Source organism: Vitis riparia, chromosome 17 (genome assembly GCF_004353265.1).
Source record: "Vitis riparia cultivar Riparia Gloire de Montpellier isolate 1030 chromosome 17, EGFV_Vit.rip_1.0, whole genome shotgun sequence".
NCBI lineage: Eukaryota > Viridiplantae > Streptophyta > Magnoliopsida > Vitales > Vitaceae > Vitis > Vitis riparia.
Window position 1 is genome coordinate 19,842,589 of NC_048447.1, and position 20,654 is coordinate 19,863,242.

The 20,654-nt window shown below is 31.9% G+C and overlaps 3 protein-coding genes across 5 annotated transcripts; 2 read left to right on the forward strand and 1 right to left on the reverse strand.

Annotated features, from left to right (window-relative positions):
* The first annotated feature begins 1,073 nt into the window (after positions 1 to 1,073).
* Positions 1,074 to 3,556, forward strand: LOC117904259 (probable WRKY transcription factor 75). Its single transcript, XM_034816780.1, has 2 exons — positions 1,074 to 1,491; positions 3,061 to 3,556. The coding sequence occupies exons 1-2, from the start codon at positions 1,217 to 1,219 to the stop codon at positions 3,239 to 3,241; spliced, it is 456 nt and encodes a 151-aa protein (XP_034672671.1). The 5' UTR covers positions 1,074 to 1,216; the 3' UTR covers positions 3,242 to 3,556.
* Positions 3,557 to 7,384: 3,828 nt separating this feature from the next.
* Positions 7,385 to 12,137, reverse strand: LOC117905134 (SUMO-activating enzyme subunit 1B-1). 2 transcript variants are annotated; one of them, XM_034818043.1, is made up of 10 exons: positions 11,905 to 12,133; positions 11,738 to 11,789; positions 11,229 to 11,424; positions 10,760 to 10,839; positions 10,440 to 10,556; positions 9,707 to 9,757; positions 8,681 to 8,747; positions 8,078 to 8,181; positions 7,889 to 7,993; positions 7,385 to 7,795 (listed from the first exon to the last, which is right to left on the reverse strand). In XM_034818043.1, the coding sequence occupies exons 1-10, from the start codon at positions 11,985 to 11,987 to the stop codon at positions 7,679 to 7,681; spliced, it is 972 nt and encodes a 323-aa protein (XP_034673934.1). In that variant the 5' UTR covers positions 11,988 to 12,133; the 3' UTR covers positions 7,385 to 7,678. The 2 variants fall into 2 exon arrangements, with proteins under 2 accessions (XP_034673934.1, XP_034673935.1); XM_034818044.1 differs by having other exon boundaries at positions 7,730 to 7,815; positions 11,905 to 12,137.
* Positions 12,138 to 16,764: 4,627 nt separating this feature from the next.
* Positions 16,765 to 20,414, forward strand: LOC117934410 (squamosa promoter-binding-like protein 13A). Of its 2 annotated transcripts, none has more exons than XM_034856080.1 (4): positions 16,765 to 17,051; positions 17,510 to 18,018; positions 18,852 to 18,985; positions 19,561 to 20,414. In XM_034856080.1, exons 2-4 carry the CDS (start codon positions 17,603 to 17,605, stop codon positions 20,142 to 20,144), a joined length of 1,134 nt encoding a protein of 377 aa, XP_034711971.1. In that variant the 5' UTR covers positions 16,765 to 17,051; positions 17,510 to 17,602; the 3' UTR covers positions 20,145 to 20,414. The 2 variants fall into 2 exon arrangements, with proteins under 2 accessions (XP_034711971.1, XP_034711972.1); XM_034856081.1 differs by having other exon boundaries at positions 17,531 to 18,018.
* The last annotated feature ends 240 nt before the right edge of the window (positions 20,415 to 20,654 follow it).

Below are 20,654 nucleotides of genomic sequence, written 5' to 3' on the forward strand. Positions count from 1 at the left end.
GTGGGGCTAGAAGGGTTACAAGGTGGCTTACAGTTGAAGGCAGCTAAGTGATGGCTCTCAAAGGCACTCAATAAGAGATTCTGCAATCTGTATGGAGGGCCAAGGTCTGACTCATCATCCGCATATTGAGTAACTCGTGATAAGCTTCACGTCCTTTGACTGGATGAGCTGGAAACATTTTTTCCATACTGATCCTCTTGTTGGTACACCACAAACGCACCATGTAGATATTGCTAAAGTTTTCACATTTAATATGTGTCTATTTTGTTAAAAAGAAATTCACAATCATTTTCATGGAGACCCCATATTCTCGTCATATTTTATAAATTGACATACCAAATGTTAAATAAATATTTCTCGCATGATAAAACAAATAAACTCCTACATCTGGTCAAAAAAATTGATTTTTATATTATTTGTAATGATTCATTTTCTTGTATATAAATACTATCTTTAAAACTTTAGAATAGAAAAGTCTTATATATGTATAGCATTATAAATGGTAATTCACGTAGATGAGTCAGAGTCGTATTCGTGTTGTACCAAAACACAAATAATAATTATATCAAAAATACAAATTTAGATACTATCTAATTATTAAATAGGTTATAGATCGTACAACCCATTTAATTTATTTAATAATCAAATTGAGTACGATCTTATATAAGCTTAAATGATTAATATCTCAATCAGATTAAAATTCATTTAAAAATTATTTATTTATTAAACAGAAAATACAAGTCATATAAAATTTGATGAAAGTCAATTATATTCCATCCAAACTATTGAACAGCATGCTGAATTTAAATCGTATAGACAAGCTGGTGGGAATCATATCGAGCTTTGACATGGATAGCACCTATTATTATATGTACTGTGTTCGGAATTGGAACTTCTTCCCATCAAAGACGTCTCTTGTGATTGTAATCGTGGGACTTCAAATCTAGTACATATTTTTGCAGTTTGCGTGCCGTCCACGACACCTTTGACTATGCAGGAAAGGGACGGGTGTGTGATATTGCAGGACTCAATTTTCTCTGCAGAGAAAAGTGAATTTGGACGCTAGCCATTAGGCCGCCCTTCTTTTTCTGTGTTCTGCCTTTTACCATCGCATAAACTTCTTCCTCCCATCCCCTCTTTTCCCACCACAAGCCTGTTTATTCATCTTCTTCGTAAAATCCGTCTGTTTTAATCTCAATCTCTCTCAGTCTCTCTAATGGAAGGCCACCAAATACTTTTTCCCGGTTCATCAAAATCACCCGCAAATCCTTTTCCACCAAACATGGCAAATTTTCATGCTATGAACATTTATAAGAGTGCTGGTTTTGATGCCTCTGAGACCAAGGAAAAACCAGGTAAAAAGGAAGGTCAAAAGAAGATTAGAAAGCACAGATTTGCGTTTCAAACGAGGAGCCATGTTGATATCCTTGATGATGGGTATCGATGGAGGAAATATGGGCAGAAAGCAGTCAAGAACAACAAATTTCCCAGGTCAGTTAGTACCTCTCATCATCATTTTGTCATTTCTTTTGGTTTTCTGATCTTGGGTTTTCATGGAAATTTCTTATATAAGAATATCTCGACACTCTTCTCCATTATTCCTGGTAGTACCATTGCCTGCCTGCCTGCATAACCAAGTAGAAAGCAAAATCCCAGTTGCAGTTTGGCATGATACTCCTGCAACCATGCATCTTTGCATGAAAATGCAAAGAATGTATTGACCCAGAGAGATCATCATCATGTATGATGAGTTCTGATCTGCAGTCAGATTCTATCACATGAATACTACTAGTATATACAGGAAAGGACCATACGTACGGTCCATGATCCATCATGTTTGCAATTTACTGCAAGCCATATGGAAGAGACCATTCAGATTTGCCCTATATGATATGTGGTTTAGTATTCATATGACATACTCTCAAACTGCAGCTTGATTACTTGCCTTGAGTACAAGTCTTTGCATTGCATTTTTTGAAGTAGGTGATTTGATTCTAATCAAATTTTAGATCATATTATTCTTTGTATTCTTCACATAGCATCTCTTTCTCGGGTTATTGTCGTGTTTGGAATGTTGGAATAGGGCATGGGAATAGAACAAAAGTCAAGTCCATTCTTATTTTTATTTGTTGATGTGTTTGGATTGTTTTTATAATAAGAATAAGAATAAAAAATTTATAAATATATATATATATATATATATATATATATATATATATATATTATGAGACCAAATCTCGTTCTTATTAGAATTTTGATTTATTTTCCATCATATTCGCATTCCAATTCCTAGGTATCAAACAGACTTTGCCATTAGTATATTAGGACGCGACTCTTTCCACTTGGAAAAAAACCATATATTATAGGATTTCATTAAAAATTTCTTCAAAACAGTGTTATAGATCTTAGGTAAGCTCCATTTAGATAACATATAAGAAGTACACTTCTTTTTCTTGCCACTACCATCGCCATCGCCATCAGATCACTGCATTGCCAATATAGCTAAGTTACCACCATGCATCAACACCACTAATGCCACCACAAGCATTAGCTAAGAAATGGACACAATCACCACCATCTCCATTATTGCCAGCATCGTCACCTTAGCTCCTTACCCACTTCCTACATCTCCTCGCCCACTGCTTAGCCTTCCACAGCATTAAAATTGCTCTCATACCCTTCTGTAATTTCTCTTTCCTTCCCAAAATTCACTTGTTTCCATGTCTAAGAATTTTTTTCCATGTACTTTTTTATACTAGTGGTCAAGTTTGATATGATTCGTTAATATTATTCAAATCCAATATGTTTTAAACTATTTGACTCATTTTAAATTTATTTTTAATTTGAATAATTTAGTAAGTTTAGTTGAAATATTAATCATATAGAGTTATATAAGACATAACCTAACTTTATTAACTTTATCATTCGTTTGGGACGATCACTACCCACCAACACAAATTGACACCCTTTCATTTTTCTAATTGTATGAAGTGAAAAAAGACATGATCTTATATTCATAGATGATATAGTGATTATTTCTTTCATTTTTGTTGTTTGTAGAAGCTACTATCGGTGCACGTACAAAGACTGCAATGTGAAGAAGCAGGTCCAACGCCTCTCAAAAGATGAAGAGATTGTAGTCACAACCTATGAAGGCATTCATACACACCCTGTGGAGAAGCCCACCGAGAACTTTGAACACATCTTGAGGCAGATGCAATCATATTTTCCCATCTCATGAGTATTTCCATTTCACCAAAATGTGTTTTTGTATATAAATAATATGAGAATGATATGGAAAGAGTGGTGGACACCCATATCATTTCTTGGAAAGTGATTTTCCTGTGGAGAAAGTTGAAACCAGTACTGTCTTTCATTTTGGAGGATCTTGTGATATGATCACTGTATGAAGATTGAAAACCAATTTTAGGTTTTTGGTATTTGGATTGAAAACCATTCTTTGTGGTGTGTAAGGATGAATTCTTTTAAGCATTTGGGTCAAGGGTTTGGGCAGAAATAAAAATATTGTGTCTGAGAATGAATGTTCTATATTGCAGATTACAAGGCTTCTCTTCTTTGGCTTTATCAAATGCAGTTGCAGAAGAAAATGCAGATGTAAACTAGAGGAAATAGGGTAATTATACATGGACTCTCCTATTCCAAGAACATTTTGAAATTTTCTTGGAAAATGCCTTGGATTCACTGCTTTTCTTAATTCCTCTAGGATTGAGCATCATCATCCTCTCATCACCAACACATGCACAACAGCCACCAATTATCACTTCTTAGCCAATTATTATATATATGAGATAGATCAAAGTCTCTTTGTTTTCCTATTAGAATAAATCTGAGATCAAAGTCTCTTTGTTTTCCTATTAGAATCAATCCGAAACAAGAAAAGAAAATCTAATAAACAGAAAAGTACCTGATAAGAAATATAAACAAAGGAGTTCATCATTCATCAACCTCCTCCATAGAACCCAATCACATATATCTGAGAGAGATCTCATGTTGGGACTAGAAAAACCTCATTTCCATCCCCATCTCCCTCAAAGCTCCTCAATAAGATAAACCCAAGTGTAAATAAAACGAAAGCAATACAAACCCAACCCATGAAAACCCTCCATCTTCTCCCATTATCACCTCTCTTCTCTTCCATATTTGCCTCCACCCTCACTATTTTATTTCTCTCCATATCATCACCGGACCTAGAACAACCCCAGAAGTTGCTTCCACCATTATCACTCTCATCACCATCTGCAGACCCGGAAGACCCAGAAGACACAGACCTTATCCCACTATCTTGAACCAAATCAGACGAGTCACTGTACCCCAAATCCATCTCAGTTGCACCCTCCATTCCCCAGAAAAGCCTCCTCCCCTTCACCTTACCACTCTCAATGGCTGCCCTCCTCTCTCTCAGAATCTCCTCCACTGCCAAATCATTAGTCCTCACCTTCCACACTCCCCTCAAGGGAGATGATGCCCTTCTTCTCTGCAGTGAAGACATGAGATTTGTGGGGGAGTTTTTCAACAGGTAGAGAGATTTCCCAACTGGGCACTTCGTATCAGATGAACTACGTAGAATTCTTCCTGGGTTTGATTGTAATGAGTTCCAATACTGTTGCAGATTCTTGAACTGCACCACCAGTTCATCATCATCATCATCTTCTTCTTCGCTATCTTTTTCTTCTCTTTCTGATCTTTCCTCCATGGTGGGGTCCCTTGCTTTTTTCTCATTCTATGATGACTCGTGGGTGGTGGGGGTTTGATTTGAATTGTGAAGTACGGGATGAGATTAAAGCGGAAGAGAAACTACCCACGTTCGGGTTACATTTTCAACTTTTTTTGAATTTTGATTTAGGAGTCTTCGAGATTATAAAGGGAATCATCATAAAGTGATTTTATAAGATCATATTCTGATGTGATCTAATCAGTGCCGTTAGATTGGTAGACTTGTTGACTAGTGTTTGACCACATGATGTGGCTTTATTGGGCACTGGGGTCACCATTAATTTGCTTTTAATTCCTTTTTAATGGTGAATGATTATCTTGTTTCCAATTTTCCACACATTTATCATTATTTTTTCTAAGGGGCTTGTTTGGATAGTATTTTAAATTCCTTCAACATTGGAAGTAACAAGCGACTGCTTTTACTTTTAGCATTCAATGACCCCTTCCAATTTAAAATTCAAATTATTAATTTTTTATATTCTAATATGAAACTACCTTTAAATATTTCTTTAATATAATATTAGAAATTAAAAGTTTGTTTGATAATTATTTTTAGAAAAATATTTTTTTGGAATAGGAAACAAGGTCTTAACCTAAAAATATTAAGCTTAAAAAAGAGAAAATGGTATTTAATTCACTAATATGGAAACATATAAAAAAAAAACCTCAAAAATTTTAAATTAGTATTATATTCAAATATTTAAAAATAATTTGAAATACATATACTTTTTAATAAGTCATCCAAATATTCCAAAAAATACTCTTTTACTTGCTATATCATCCAAATTAATTAACAACTAAACTCCTTACCTAAATGTTTTCCTTCATTTTAGATATTTTATTATTATTGTTATTTAGGATTTTTTTTCTCTAAAAACATTATAAAATAAGAATTTGAAAAAAAAAAAAGAGTTTATTCTAGTATTAATAAGTTAAAAATAAACTCATATCTTTGATAATAAATAAACTAATAATAAATTTATATTTATTATATAATATTAATAATTGTTTGATATAATAGAGAATAAAATTTATTATAAGAGTTTTTCAAATATAAAATGTGTTACATATGATTATACTATGATATATAGTATAAAAAATTAAAATAAATAAATATTTATATTAAATAAATTAATTATAATTAAAATAATTATATATTATTAAATTTATTATTTAATAAACAATCTTACTACACTTTTTGAATTGGCAATTATGATTAAATAGGATTTGTTTGCCAATATTTCCTCTTAAAATTATAGGAAATAAAACAATATTAATCTTATTTAAATAGGATTTTTTTTTGCACAAATTAGGATTTTTTTGGATAATGTTTTATAAACTTTTAGGAGATTAAAATAAGAATCCTATAAAGTGTTTGTTTTTAGAGAGAAAAAAAACTACAAATAATAAAATATAATAATAATTAAAAAATATTTAAAAGGAAAATATCTAAAAGGAAAAAAAAACCCCAAAATAATAAAATAATAAAATATCTAAATGGAAAATATCTAAAAGAAACATGGATAAACATTGAAATCTAGTTGTTAATTGATTTGAATGATATAGTAAATAAAAAGATATTTTTAAAAATAATTAGATAACTTATTAAAAAATACATGTATTTTAAATTAGATGAAGATAATACTAATTTTAAAATGGGACAATTGTGTTTTGGACTTAATTGGGGTCAAAAATTAAGTTTTGGTTCATATAAATTCACCATTTAAGCCCAAAACTTAGAAAAAGTATGAAAATTGAGAAGAATGATATAAATTTTTTATCTTTGCAAAAATGACATTTATTGACTATAAAAAAAAAAAAGAAAAGCATTCATTTAAATTTTATTTCTTTTGTAAACCTCAATAAAATTTAATTTAATTTAGTAATTTGAAAAAAAAATACACCATTTTCCAAAAAAAATAAAAACAAATTATTATTATTATTATTTAAAAATCAAACATCTTGAAAAATATATATTTTTAAAATTATGTATGTAAAAAATAACTAAAAAAATGTCAAAATTATTTTTTTTAAATGATATATTTTTTTAAAAAATAGTTTTCTAAAAATAATAAAATTTCAAAATAATTATTAAAAAAATTAAAATAAAAAAATTTATCAAATATTGTGGTAGAAAATACTCAAAATAGTTTTAAAGGGTATATTGGTCTCTTCATATTTTACATTATTCTCATCAATTATGCAATTTTTATGTCAAATCTTAATTTTTGGATCCAATTGGTCCAAAACACAATTATCCATTTTAAATTTAAATTTTTTTTTTTTCATATATTCTCATATCAGTTAATCAAATCTCACTTTGCCCCTTAAAAAACATATTTGATAAATTTTGAATTAAAAATAATTTTTTGAGAGCTTATTTTGATAAATAAAAAAAAAAACAAAATATTTTCAACTGTTTATATATATACATATAAGTAACTAAAAATATGAAAATTTGACTATGAACATTGGCATCATAGAACTTTTACCATGAATTGATCAAGAAACTCTTTTCCAGAAATGAATTCAAAACAGTCAACACTTGTTTTCTATCCTCGTTTAAACTAATATTCTCGCTACCAAACATACCCTAAATATCAAAAGGATGAAGATTTTGAAGGTTCTGAGCCTTACAACATTCCGAACCTGGGAAACAATATGAAATGGTTTCATTTTCCATTTGCTAACAGGCTGAAACCAGTCTATAGTCAAAAGATCAAATGGCTACATTAATGATGGATCATTCTACATCAAAAGGGTCATAAATTAAACAGAATCTTCTGGGAAAGTTATTGAGATTTCAACCCAGCTTCAGTTTCTCTCGTAAAAATTGATCACAAAGATCTTCAGCTTGCAGGAACGACAGCTAAGCCCTAGACAATAATAAGTTAGATTCAAGTTTTAAATCTTGCAGTTACCAATCCTTCCAGCCAGAATCTGCTCAGCTTCCAGGGTTTGGGTTTGATATGTCTTCTATTATGCCTTTACCATCAATGGCATCAAAAAAGAAGAAATTCTTCAAGGGATCACCCTTGCCTGATATCGCCTTAATAACTTCCTAAGGAATCATAATAAGAACTGCATCAAATAAAGCAATTGATATTTAAAAATGGAAATGAGTTCGCATGAGGAGCGGGTTTAAAGCAGGCACCTGTCCTAGGATTCCTCCAAGGATGGCACAAACCGGTGGGAATTCACTTGTATCAGATACTAATCTCTCTAGGAGAGCATCAGGAACATGGGATTCGTTGAATGACTGCGATTGAACAAGATAATACTGGTAAGAAGATGCTTGGTATTATAATTCACAATATGATCAATAAATTTCAACATAGCATACTTGTGCATCACAAAGTTCCTTCTTCAGCTTCAGAACACCAGGAAGGTCTGCAATTGAAATTTCTCCTGGATTCCGACCCTCAGCTTCTTCAAACCTCTCAATTACTGCAAAAATAATGAGCATGTACAATGAAAATTCATTCTTTCTATGAAGATGAAAAGTTAGTGACCATGCTTCTGATTTCTCAAGAGCTTAACCTCATCAACTTTAATTAAGGTAGCAAAATGGAAGAAAACAAAACAAAATATATGAAGTGGGGAATCCAAAAACTACTTTTACTACTCTCATCTGTGTTTATCGTTTCTAAAAATCACTGGACCAAACAAGATACTATTTTGGAATCAAGCCATGTTAACAGGAAGGGAAACAACAAAGACAAGCAATACAGTGGTTGCATGTTTATCAGGCAGTAATTAGGAAATTACTCAGCCATGTGTGAATATGATCTGAACATTCCTTGAAATTTACACCACTCCACCCAGGAATAGCAGTACTTGTTTGTTTGAAAAACCAAAGTAGGTAAAGTATTTTCCTGTTAACCGCCATGTTTTTTATTCTTCGTCCTTTCAAAGGAAAAAAAAAATCTGTGTAATTTTGCCACACCTCTCATAGCTAAGTATAGCTTTGTGACTTTTTTGGGAAGTGCTCTCCACGGTATTGTAACTGCTTCCTGCCATGAGAGGATTACATAAACAGTTAAATTAACAACAAACTGGGCTTCCAAGTCCACCTCTTCATTAGTCAAACAAAATCATTGACATGCAATATGGACTCAAATTAATCCTAAAAGTTAAAAACAGAATCATTGAAGCTCTTTGAATAAAATAGAGGCATTATTCATGTGCAGACAACAGCATACCATTCATGGGTTCATATGTGGGCAAACAATTGTCTAAAAGATCAAAAAATAACAATTTAAGCTAGATTTGAGCTTGAACGTAATAATAGATGCTGTTCCTGTGCATGCTGGAGCATACCATTTATGAGCTCATATATATAGGGGACAACAAATATAGCCTATTTTATGATTGCACCAATTTTACCATCACAACAAGAGCATCTGTTAGAATGGATCCCACAGTATAAACTATGAAAAATATAATATATGTCCTCAAGGCCAAATACCTCATAATTATAAAATAATAACAATAAAAAATTTAAAAATTTAAAAAAGAAAAAAAAATGTAGATTTGTTATTAGACCACACAGTGAATATACCACCAACATGTGCTTCTTCTGCCCATTTCATAAGACAGTCACACATGCTTCTGTTTAATCAGGTAATAATTGGTGTGGTGGTTGCTTTATCAGTAGGCATAAAATTTCTTACAAACCATTAGAAAACAACTCTTATGTTTAAGATTTAAAAGAAAAAAAAAAGTTCTTCTATAAAATACATGGAAAGCTCATCCAAATATACATTGATGTGAGAAACAATCTCCTAGAAAGAAACATGTTGACTGCATCATTTCCCGCCTTAAAGAGGTATGATTCTAGTTTTTTATTCCTCCTTTTTAGGTGGGGAGAAGGAACCTTGTGAGGCAGAGGTAGAGAATGGCATTGTCAGATAATTACAAGCACAATGAAACAATACATCATTTGAATGAGATGTGATCAACCAAGTGATACCTCAAAACTTGGATACTGTAACTGGCATTCATCAGTCTCATCAAGTTTTTTCTGCCAACAGAGAGAAACAGCATTAGTGCTTCCATGCCTATTGCACATTACTATAAGAACATCAGTAAGCTAGAACCTTTCATCGTCTAAAAAGGTAGCACCTTCAAAATACTAGTTCTGAACAAAACGATTAAGTTTAGAAAAAAAAAAAAGTCCATCAGATGACCTAATGCCCAGTAAAGCCCAAGGCAGACAGCAACATGGTGAAGCCCCAGTCATTAAGACTGGAAAATCTAGCTCCTTGCCATAACTCCAACTCTTACCAGGTAACCCTTTCAGAACATCACCAATACAGTAATGCTCCAAGAGGTAGGTAAACTTCCTGAATATATTCCACACATAGAAGATATTAGTTTCCACTACCCACCATGAAAAGATTCTGTGATATGATATTTTCCCACTAGCCATAGCAATTTGAACGATGCGGCAATGGAACAAAATGCTCTCTCTCTCTCTCTTGATAGGTATTTTCTTTTTCTTTTTTCCTTTTTGTTCCCATTGGACTTGAAACTGGAATCTCCCATAAACCCACCCGAACCCTTTACCACTTGAGCCAGGCCTCAAGTGCTAGCAATGGAACAGTATGTATTATACAAGTGATACAAGAAAATAACAAAACAGAACAAGCAAAACAAATTAAATAAAAAAGATTTGTGTAGGACTATATAAGTAAGGTGATCACCTTTGAATAAGTATAGTTCTGCAAATCAACATATATTTCACCACAGGAATCTCTGCAATCAACTGTATAAAATGCAATGCGCTTTGATACCTTTCGGCACTTTTCATTGATCAATTTCTGGGGTAGAAGAATGGTCAAAAGAAATGAATAAACAAGTATAAGGAGAAGGAAAAGATCGCAAAAGCAACACAAAAAAAAATGTCTCAATAAATAAGGCCAGTATATAAATATGAACTGAATATTAAAATAACATAAGTATTTTATCTTATTGAGATGGGTATCATTTACAACTAGTAAAAGAGGATGAATTTTTATTGTACTTTTGTTGCAAAGGAGCAAGAACTGATGACTACAACATCAAATCTGTCATAGAAATCTCCACCAAAACTTGATATATCACCTGTAAGAATGAAAAATACAGACATTAAAACTCTCTCACTTAGTAACATCACCTAAGGAATATTACACCACAAACTGCTTTCCACATAAATTTAAATGAATATGATTAGTATTAACAATGGACCAGGTGCAGATGTAGCATCAAATCTGGCGCATCAAAGTTAAATTACTGCATTTACTGATGTATTCATTTCTTGTTTGATAAGAAGCAAAATGAACGCCATACCCAATTTGTTCTTTTTTTTTTTCTCCTTTGTTTCCTATATCAAATTTTTATTACCATCAAATATGACAGATAAAAAATTCATTTTATGAGTGTAATCACTTTAATAAAGAACTGTTACTAAGATTAATATGTTAAACCGCCCATTAGCAACAAAAAGTGCAAACCTTTTTCAACTGAAACCCGAACCATTGGATTGAAATCTTTCAAAGAATCACAACACAGCTCAGCAAGAGTTTTCCCGCTATACACATTCTCATCAGGAGGAATTAAGAAATTTGCAGAAAGTGCTTCTTCAGTCACTTCCCGGGAATCCACCAATGTCAAACTCCCAACTCCAGCTAGAACAATGTTCTTGCAAAACTACAAACAAACCCAGTTTCACGTTTAAATAAAAATAAAAAAAATTTAAAAAAAAGGGCCCAGAATCGAAAACCCCCTATGCCCCATTGCATAGACACTGGTTAGCTCAATTCACAAATTTAAAGCTAAAACAAAGGAAAAAAAATAATAATAATAAAAATAAATAAATAAATAAAGCCCTTTGAAACATGAAAATTTTAAAAATTAAGAGCCATAATTGAATCACACAATATGCACCAGTACATTAAAACTTGCTAGTTTAATTGAAAATAAAAATAAAAACAAAAAATAAAGGTCTTCAGTTTCGAATTACCTCAACAACAGTGCCCTTCATTCCACTGACTAAGATATGGGCTTTGCTCAATCTAAACCAAGCAATCAAAAAATCGAAGTTAATACATACACAAGCAAACAAAATCAATCATAAAATGAAGAAGAAGTTTTTTTTTCCTTTTCTTTTTGAAGAATTAAAGAACATACCTGCGTTGGGCATCGACGCCCCAAACCCTAATTTGGCGATCATACAACGCAGTTTCTTGCTCCGTCAACTCCTCTCCGTCCATTCCCAACTTCAACCTGGGAAAACCCCACACAAAGCACACAGCTTGAGGATAGAAGAGAGAGAACGAGAGAGGCGAAACCCTAGAAAGCAGCGCTTTTCTGTTGCAGTTTCAAAACGAGAAGGGAGAGACTACAAGAGCTCGCAAGGGTTATCCTGTGTTGTGTATTCCACCGTACCACATGAGCCTTTTTCAAATTTTTTATCATTTTTTTTCTTTTCCTTAATACTTTCTTAAAATTAAATATAAGGCTCTATCTATCAACTATTTTTAAAAACAATTTTTTATTTTTTTTCTTAAAAAAAAAAGAAAAATACGATTGACAATTGAAAATATAAAACAATTTTTTATTATTAAAAACAAAAAATTTCAAAAACTATTTTTTATTATTTTTTTAATATGAAAAATTATTAAAAATAAAACATTACATATAAAAATTATTTTTAAAATATATTTGAAAATATTAGAATAAATTAAAACATTCCTATTTCAAACAAATATTTATTTAAAAAAACATATTTTAAAAACTATTATATAAAACTACCTTCAAAAATTATTTTTAAAAATAATTATCAAATTGGGTCTTAGGTAGCAATAAGACATTTACCTCAAATCATCCATTATAGCATAGAAGCAGAATTTTAAATGAGGGTCATCATTTTTAAAATATGATATTAATATTAAATATTTTTTATTATATATAAAACTTCTTCTTCTTTTTTTTTAAAAAAAAAAAATCATAAGGTTTTTTTAAAAAAATAAAAAAATAAAAGAGAGAGATAAAAAAACCAAAAAAAAAAACACTTTGCTGTTTATAAATTAAATATAAACAATGATGTTATTTTGAAAATAAATTTTCAAAATATTATTTTTCATAAATAATTTACAAAAGCTATTTGTGAAATTATTTAAAATACTTTTAATTAAAGTGCTTTTTATAATTGTTTTTAGAGAATCACCTATCATCTTAAAAGCATTATAAATTAATTTTTCAATTTTAAAAAAATACTTTTTAAATTTTGTCAAATATCGAAATAAATAAATAAATAAAAACTTGCCTTCCAAACATTGCAACAAGAACCTGAACCCTAGTAGTGAAATGTTGAGCCCTTTTTTCTTCTTCTAGGATGGCTTTTAGTCCTGCAATCAATCATACAAATAAAATAAAACAAAAAGATAAACTTATCTTATTGAAATTTAAATTTTAAGAAACGAAATTATAAGACAAATTATTTTATTTGAAGGTCGAATTTTTTTAGGAATATTATAAAATTGGGTTTGAAGGAAAACACCCCTTTTTTTAAGTCAAAATTTTCTTTAAAAAATTGGGTATTTTATTAATCTAAAATAAATTAGTTGAGGGTTGAATTTTTCCAAAAATATGGTAAAATTGAGTTTGAATTTGTTTCTTTAAAAAAAAAAAAATTAACAAAATAATAAAGAAAAACTCATGAGGGCAATAATCCCTAAAAACTGACCTGGGTTTTCATGATTGAATGCCTTGAGGCTCCTTCTCATGGTCTTCTTCAACCTCAATTCATGTGATAAGTGGAATGTTTTCTTGTGAAAAGGAAAGGAAGAAGTACTAAAAATGAAAATGGAAATGCGGAGAGTCCATTGATGCAAGAGTCCAAGGGTCATGAAGAAATGAGAAAGTGCAATGGACCAAAAAAAATTATAATCAATTAACAATTAAAAGTATTGCTCATTAAAATTATCATTAAATGATTTTTTTTATTTTTATGTAATTGATCCAACCCAAACTTAATCTAATGTGTAAACAGACTTGATCAATCTTTTGGATTATGTTTTTTTTAATCAAAATTCAATTATAGATGAATTATAAATTATATGTTCTGATCATAATAAACTTAACTAGAATTTTTAAAAAATAAGATTGGTTAGACTTGAGTTGAAAACCTCGATTTAGAGGTCAAGTTGAATTAAAACCGGGTTAATTATTTATTTGTTTTGATTGGATATGGGTTATTTATAATTTCAACCAAAAGAGGCTTATTTCTAATACTTTGTATGATTCTTAAATAATGATTTCTAACCCATTGTTGTTCTTCTTCTTAGACAATAATGGGTTAACAAATAAGATTTATGACATAAAGTTATCATAGTTAACTTATATCTATACACATAATCCAAAATATATTTTCATGAAAATGCCTCCATATGTTTCATGGCGTGACAAATATATGAAGTACAATTGGATTTATATTTCTGCATACATGAATAAATATGATAATACTAAGCATCCTACATTCCTACATGCCCAAGTTGGAAATGTTTTTAAAAATAGTTTTAGAAAAATAATTTTAATTGTTTTTAGAAACAAAATTATTTAAAAAATTCAAATATGAAAATAGTGTTTTTAATTATTTTAATTATTTTTTCATTTTTAAACTTTTTTTTACATATATAATCTATTACTTTTTATAAAAATAAATTAAAATATTTATTAATTTATAAAAAAAAAAATAAATAAACAGTGTGGTGATAAGAATAAGTGTAAATAAATAAGACGGATTGCGATACCATGACGTGTCAAAACCCATCTTCTTGTCGTCATTAAATCGGTACATAATGTAAATAAAATTAAATGAAAATGTTAGATTATAAAAATACGTGGCAATACCTGAACGGTCTGACAGAACTGCTGGCAAATTACAGCTGCCATCACTGCTCTCCGGTTGTTAGAGATTTTAAAGGCCACCGTCCCTATCTTCTCTAAAATTACTAGACAATTTTACCCCTTATAAATTATTCTATGACCGATATACCCTTCACCACGTCCTGTCCAAATTCAAAATTCTTTTCTAGTCTCCACGTAGAATGAATGCGACAAGCCACCGCCCACGCGCTCTGATTTCCCACTAACCCCACGACCTAGGGTTTGGGTTTAGCCTACTCAAAGCACAATAAATAAAATAAAATACTAATCTTAAAAATTAAAAGTAAAATAAAATAATAACAACTAGCAATAAAAAATAAATTTAAAAATTCATACACGTGTGATAAACTCGTTGTATTAATTTAAAATATAAAAAATTATTTTATAAACTTTGTTTTGATCTATGTATATTTTTTTAATTAGGAGTCATGTGACGTACATTCTTTATCATACTTTAAAATAATTTTATTTATGAAGTATTTAAAAATCAATCTTAATGGTTTGCTTTTTAAATGGAAAAAAGTTTAAAACACTTTTACACGTGGCTTTAGTTGATTGAGAAATGTTAGTTTCATGACGTCGACTGAGAAGTGTTTGACCAATGTTATAATTAGGGTTTTTGGTTGATGAATTCTTTGTGCAACAAAAATATCTAACAAAGCTAAAATTCTAAGAATAGGTTTCGCTCTGATTTTGAAAAGTGTTTTTGGTATTTATAATAATATAAATTTTTATTTTTTAAATATTAAAAATACTAAAAATGTTTTTCAAAATCTCTGTTAAATATACCCTAAATCATTAAAGATAAATAAAAAATTAAATAAAACTTTAAAATAAAAAAACGAGATCAAGGTAAATAAATTGAACTTAAAAGGCAAATCATATGATTATAATAAGTTACAAAGCAAATAAATTAAAGTTTTCTAAAAACTTTATGATTTAAGATATATGCTGAGATTAAGCAATTATTTTTTTGTACCATATGGAAAAAAGTGGCATCTAATCATAAAATCATTATTTTTTTTTTCCTTTTTCTATGCCCTAAAAAGATTGACCAATTCATATTATTCATTTCATTGAGACTATAAAATCTACTTTTCTCTACATATAATTATTCAATTAGTTACTCCTTATGATTTGGAAAAAAATACGACTTTATATCCACTTGCACTCCTCACAAATGAAAAAAAACCACATGCATATAGCCTTGATTGAAGGACCACTATAAGCCCCATTTTCTAAAGTATTATGAAGAATGAGGACAAAATGATTTGAACAGCGATCATATTGTCTTGTTTTTTTGTATTGAAAAATATTCATTTGACAAAATTTATGAGATCCAATGAAATCGACCTCTTTTAAAATACTCATGATGACAACTCATTTTATGAAGAATGACATATGAAATCAAGATGATTAATTAATATTAATATCATAAAAGAAGATGACCGACTCTTTTATATATTTTTTCTAATTTTGATTTTGTCTTAAAAGACAGACGTTATTTCAAAAAATCAAAAACCTTTTCTAACATTGAATTGAAATTTTTTTTTTTTTAGAGGAGGGTTTATTACTTAAAAAAATGATCTATTGAGTAGATGAAAAATAACAATCTATTATTGGTTTTGATGCTAGCCCCAACTTTATACACACAAAAAGTTAATCCAAACAGGCATAAACAAAGATTTATTGACTTGACTCAAGAACACAAACTAATATAATATAATAGAGAACTATGGATCCTTTCCTCGAGCTTTCCTTGGTTCCATTGCTAGCGCGGCCTTCACGCAAGTGTCGTCGGACACTCTCTTTGAGAGGAGAGTGGGGGTTGAGATTTCACAAGTGAAAGAAAGAAGGGCATAGAGAAAACATGCTATGAAATATGAAACACAATGGCACATGCTGTGTCTTAAGCATCCATCTTGTACTTGTCTTTTCTTTTTTTTTTTCTTTTTATTTTTATTTTTTATCTTTAGGTTCATAAAGGTGAAAGGAACAAACAGGCTGTCCCTATATGCTCTTTTCCCTCCCACCCCTACAAATTTCAAGAAACCCTAAAGAGAGGAAAAGGAAAAATAGACATTTTCTTAAAAAAACAAGCAAATTTCAATATGGGTGTGGATTGGAGTTCTCAAGTTGCTATCACTAAAAAATCTCCATTTCAACACATTATCCACACCCTATGTGTGTCTCCACATAAGCCCATAAGCCCCCCAGTAGCATACTGATAACTGGGACAGCGAGTGATTCTCTCTTAACTTACAACCCCAGCTTTTTTATTATTCTTTTTTCGCCTTGACTACCACCTCTTTATTGGTTTTTAATGGAATCCATGTCAGGGGAATGAATGGCTGGAAAGGGCATACCAGTTTTCTTCTGAAGCACTTGTCTGTGACTCTCTCTCTCTCCCTCTCTCTCTTTCTCACCTGTATTCATTTATTTATTTTGCTTCCAATTTCCTTGCAGTTACCCTGAACCTTCACTGTTGATAATAAATGTTCTTCCTTTTTTACATTTGGGGTTCTTGCTTTTGCCAAAATGAAAATTGCAATGTGTTATTGAAGATTCCCATTCTTGGGGATTTATCTATCTCATTGCTACCTTTTTCTGTGTTTACTTGTGTTTTTATATTCTGGGTTGTTTGAAATCGGATTATTTCATGCGAACTGGATAGTGGAAAGAAGAAAGAAAGATAGGAACTGGGTTTTTGTTTTCATTTTCGTTATTATTGTTGGGTTGTTGTTTGTTTGGATTTCTATTTGAGTCCCATTTCTGCAAACTTGGTGTTCTTGACTGATTTACTCTAGTTTGTTCTGATGGAATTTGAAATATTTTCTCATGGAAGGGATCACATAGAGAGTGAAAGGGAGACGCTTAACTGAGTGTGGGTGATAAGGCTTGGAGAAGTAGAAGAAGTATACAAGAGATTATAGGTTTTATGGACTGGAACTTGAAGACACCTTCTTGGGATTTGACTGAATTGGAGACAGAAGCCATTCCCAACATAGATGTGGTTGGTGGGACAAGCAGCTCTGGAGTACATAAGACTGGAGGGGATTTTTCCATTGATTTGAAGCTTGGTCAAGTCAGTAATCCCAGCAGTGACTTTGCTGATAAGTTGAAGGAGCAAAAATTTTCGAGTATTGCCTCTCCCTTGCCTTCAGGATCATCAAAGAGGGCAAGAGCCACTAACAATGGAAGCCAGACTGTTTCTTGCCTTGTTGATGGGTGCAATTCAGACCTTAGTAATTGCAGAGAGTACCATAGGAGGCATAAGGTCTGTGAGCTCCATTCTAAGACCGCCCAAGTCACAATTGGTGGCCACACACAGAGGTTCTGCCAGCAGTGCAGCAGGTATAAATCATGGTAGTGGTGCTTCTAAAGAGCTAACGAACTTAGTTTTCTATAAGTTTTTGTCACAAAATAGCTCATTACATCAGTTTCTATTGTTGTAATTTGTTCTCTTACATATCTTTCAACCCTTTATTGTTTTGTCTTCAATTATTTGTTGGATTTATCATGGGTGCTTTCTGTTGATTGTTTGGAGCCATTGTTAGCCACCTTGTGTATATTATTGCAACCTGATTATCAGTCTGTTGTCATCCAGGTTTTGGCGATATATTATGATGGGTAATGAGCACATTGTCTGGATACAAGGTTCTGATAGAAGTTGTTTGTAATTTCTACCTGATGGCCTAGCAACTTGCCATGCACAAAGTTAAAAATGAAGTTTTGTTCCATTCCTGCTAATTGTTACAGTGTTACAATGACAGTTTGCTCCAAAAGAATTGGGAAAAAGTTGAACTTATGTATACTTATTGCATATAGATAGCACATCATGGTTTTTCCTTGTTTTAGGCTTGCAGGCAAGATATGGAAAGATTGGTTTGTTGGGGCTTTAGTTGCCAAGGCTGTAAGTTTAGACCTTATCTTTGGCCTTTTTGCTGTTTCAGATGGACCCATGAATCCTCTTCTTCCGTTATGAATAATTATGTACTTTCCTCCTAATGTTGATGCCCATTGAGGCATTAATACTTCCTTACAACATGTTTGTTCTTATCTATGTTTTGATCGATGCCTTTGCATTATGAGTTTCTTGGCCTCCTCTGCATTCACTCCTTGTCTGTTTGTAGCTTGACTTTTTACAGGCCTAAAGTGCCTCAATAGTTTCTTTGCCTTTTGTATAGGTTTCATTCGCTTGAGGAATTTGATGAGGGAAAGAGAAGCTGCAGGAAACGTCTTGATGGGCACAATAGACGGCGAAGAAAGCCTCAGCCGGAGCCCCTGTCACGTCCTGGAAGCTTTTTAACCAATTACCAAGGTTTGAATTCCCATTTACAAGATGGGGTATTTGAGGGATTGTTTTCATCATTTCTTCTCTTCCTTTTAGTTTTATTTTTTGGAAGTTATTTGTAGGCTCAGGAGTCCCTAAAATGGGTTTTTGTGGTCCATTTCACATGTATTTTTTCCAATGGAAAATCATGAAGAGTGAAGCTTTTGTTTCACTCTATGATTCCCCTTCTCAACTTCAAAGTGTTAATGTTGCTTACTTCTAGTTATCATTGTGGGCAACAAATCTTTTGGGAGTAATTTAATTGAACATGATCTAGAAACTTATATGAAGGTTTGGCATGAGACTCAAAAAGGGTTAGTAAGTTCTTCTTTGATTTTCTACCAAACACATTCTTGAGCCCAATTAGACTAAACCCCAAGTTGATTCTGATTTATCATTTGTGAGAGTATCAGATTATGACATATTTTGAACCTCCAAATGAGTTGTAATTGCTCTTATATTTAGATGAATCGAGACTAAAACTAGATACACAGATAGTCTGCTGCTTCATTTGTGGAATTGAAGTTAATTCTTTGAATGAATATGTTTTCTACTGTTTTCAGGCTCGGGATTGTTACCATTCTCTAGTCCCCATCTGTATCCTACTACTGCTATGATGAGCCCCAACTGGGGAGCTGGACTTGTCAAAACCGAGGAAGGTGCTATACTTTATAACCAGCACCAACAGTTACCCTTGCTGGAAAAACAACATCTGCATCTTGGATCCTCCTCTAGCTTCTACAAAGGAGGGAAGCAACTGACTTTCTTGCAAGCTGACCACCCCTCTCTGCGCAACTACACAACTTCTGAAGCTCCTGTCTGCCAGCCACACGCTGGCCATGGCTGCAAAATGTTCTATGATAGGCTAACAAACCAAGTCCTCGAGTCAGATTGTGCTCTCTCTCTTCTGTCATCACCGCAGACCCAGTCATCAGGTATTAGTTTGAGCAACGTGGTGCAGCCTAACTCAGTCTCCCTAGCACAGCCCTCAGCCCCAAGCCTGCATTACAACAATCAGCCTGTGGATTCTGTTCTGGTTTCCAATGCCGGTGTCACTGATATCCATTGCCCAGGAATATTTCACATTGGATCTGATGGATCCTCTGGGAACGAGGCACCTCAAAAGCTTCCCTTCTTCTGGGATTAGCACGATTGCTCCCCGTTTTCTCCTTGTCTACATTGTCTCCAGGTTTTCCTCAGAAAGATCTTGATAACAATACTCTTCATTTTACAAGCAAACAGTTGGTGTCTAGTGAAGTTTCCTCTCTTTGATGAACATGTTCATAAAATCTCTCATGTTTCTCAAAAGTAACCCTTCTGGCCTCTTACTATGGTGTCCCATGTTTACTCCTTCCTGCTAGAATTTTGCTAAACCCTCATGATTATACTTGAAATATTTTTTATTTTGCAGCTCTCATAAGACTGTTATGGATCAATGAGATTGGGAGTAGGAGTGTAAAAAGAAGCTGATATGCGCACACACGCATATATCACATTATTGTTTGGAAAGCTGTAGCAGCTTCATGTTATCCTTAGCTATTACGGAAGGATAGAAAAAAGAACATAGAAGGAAATGAAAAGGAAACTTGGTTGGTTGTCAATGGAAAAGTTGAGGAAAAGAAGATTTAGACAGTGAGGAATAGCATTTTTCACAAAC

Coding starts and splice junctions, on each gene's coding strand:
- LOC117904259 (XM_034816780.1), top strand. CDS start 1,217: ATGGAAGGCCACCAAATACTTTTTCCCGGTTCATCAAAATCACCCGCA. Junction 1,492..3,060: donor AAGAACAACAAATTTCCCAG/GTCAGTTAGTAC, acceptor TGTTGTTTGTAG/AAGCTACTATCGGTGCACGT.
- LOC117905134 (XM_034818043.1), bottom strand. CDS start 11,987: ATGGACGGAGAGGAGTTGACGGAGCAAGAAACTGCGTTGTATGATCGC. Junction 10,840..11,228: donor TCGGGTTTCAGTTGAAAAAG/GTTTGCACTTTT, acceptor TCATTCTTACAG/GTGATATATCAAGTTTTGGT. Junction 9,758..10,439: donor AGAACTATACTTATTCAAAG/GTGATCACCTTA, acceptor CTCTGTTGGCAG/AAAAAACTTGATGAGACTGA.
- LOC117934410 (XM_034856080.1), top strand. CDS start 17,603: ATGGACTGGAACTTGAAGACACCTTCTTGGGATTTGACTGAATTGGAG. Junction 18,019..18,851: donor TTCTGCCAGCAGTGCAGCAG/GTATAAATCATG, acceptor CCTTTTGTATAG/GTTTCATTCGCTTGAGGAAT. Junction 18,986..19,560: donor CTTTTTAACCAATTACCAAG/GTTTGAATTCCC, acceptor TACTGTTTTCAG/GCTCGGGATTGTTACCATTC.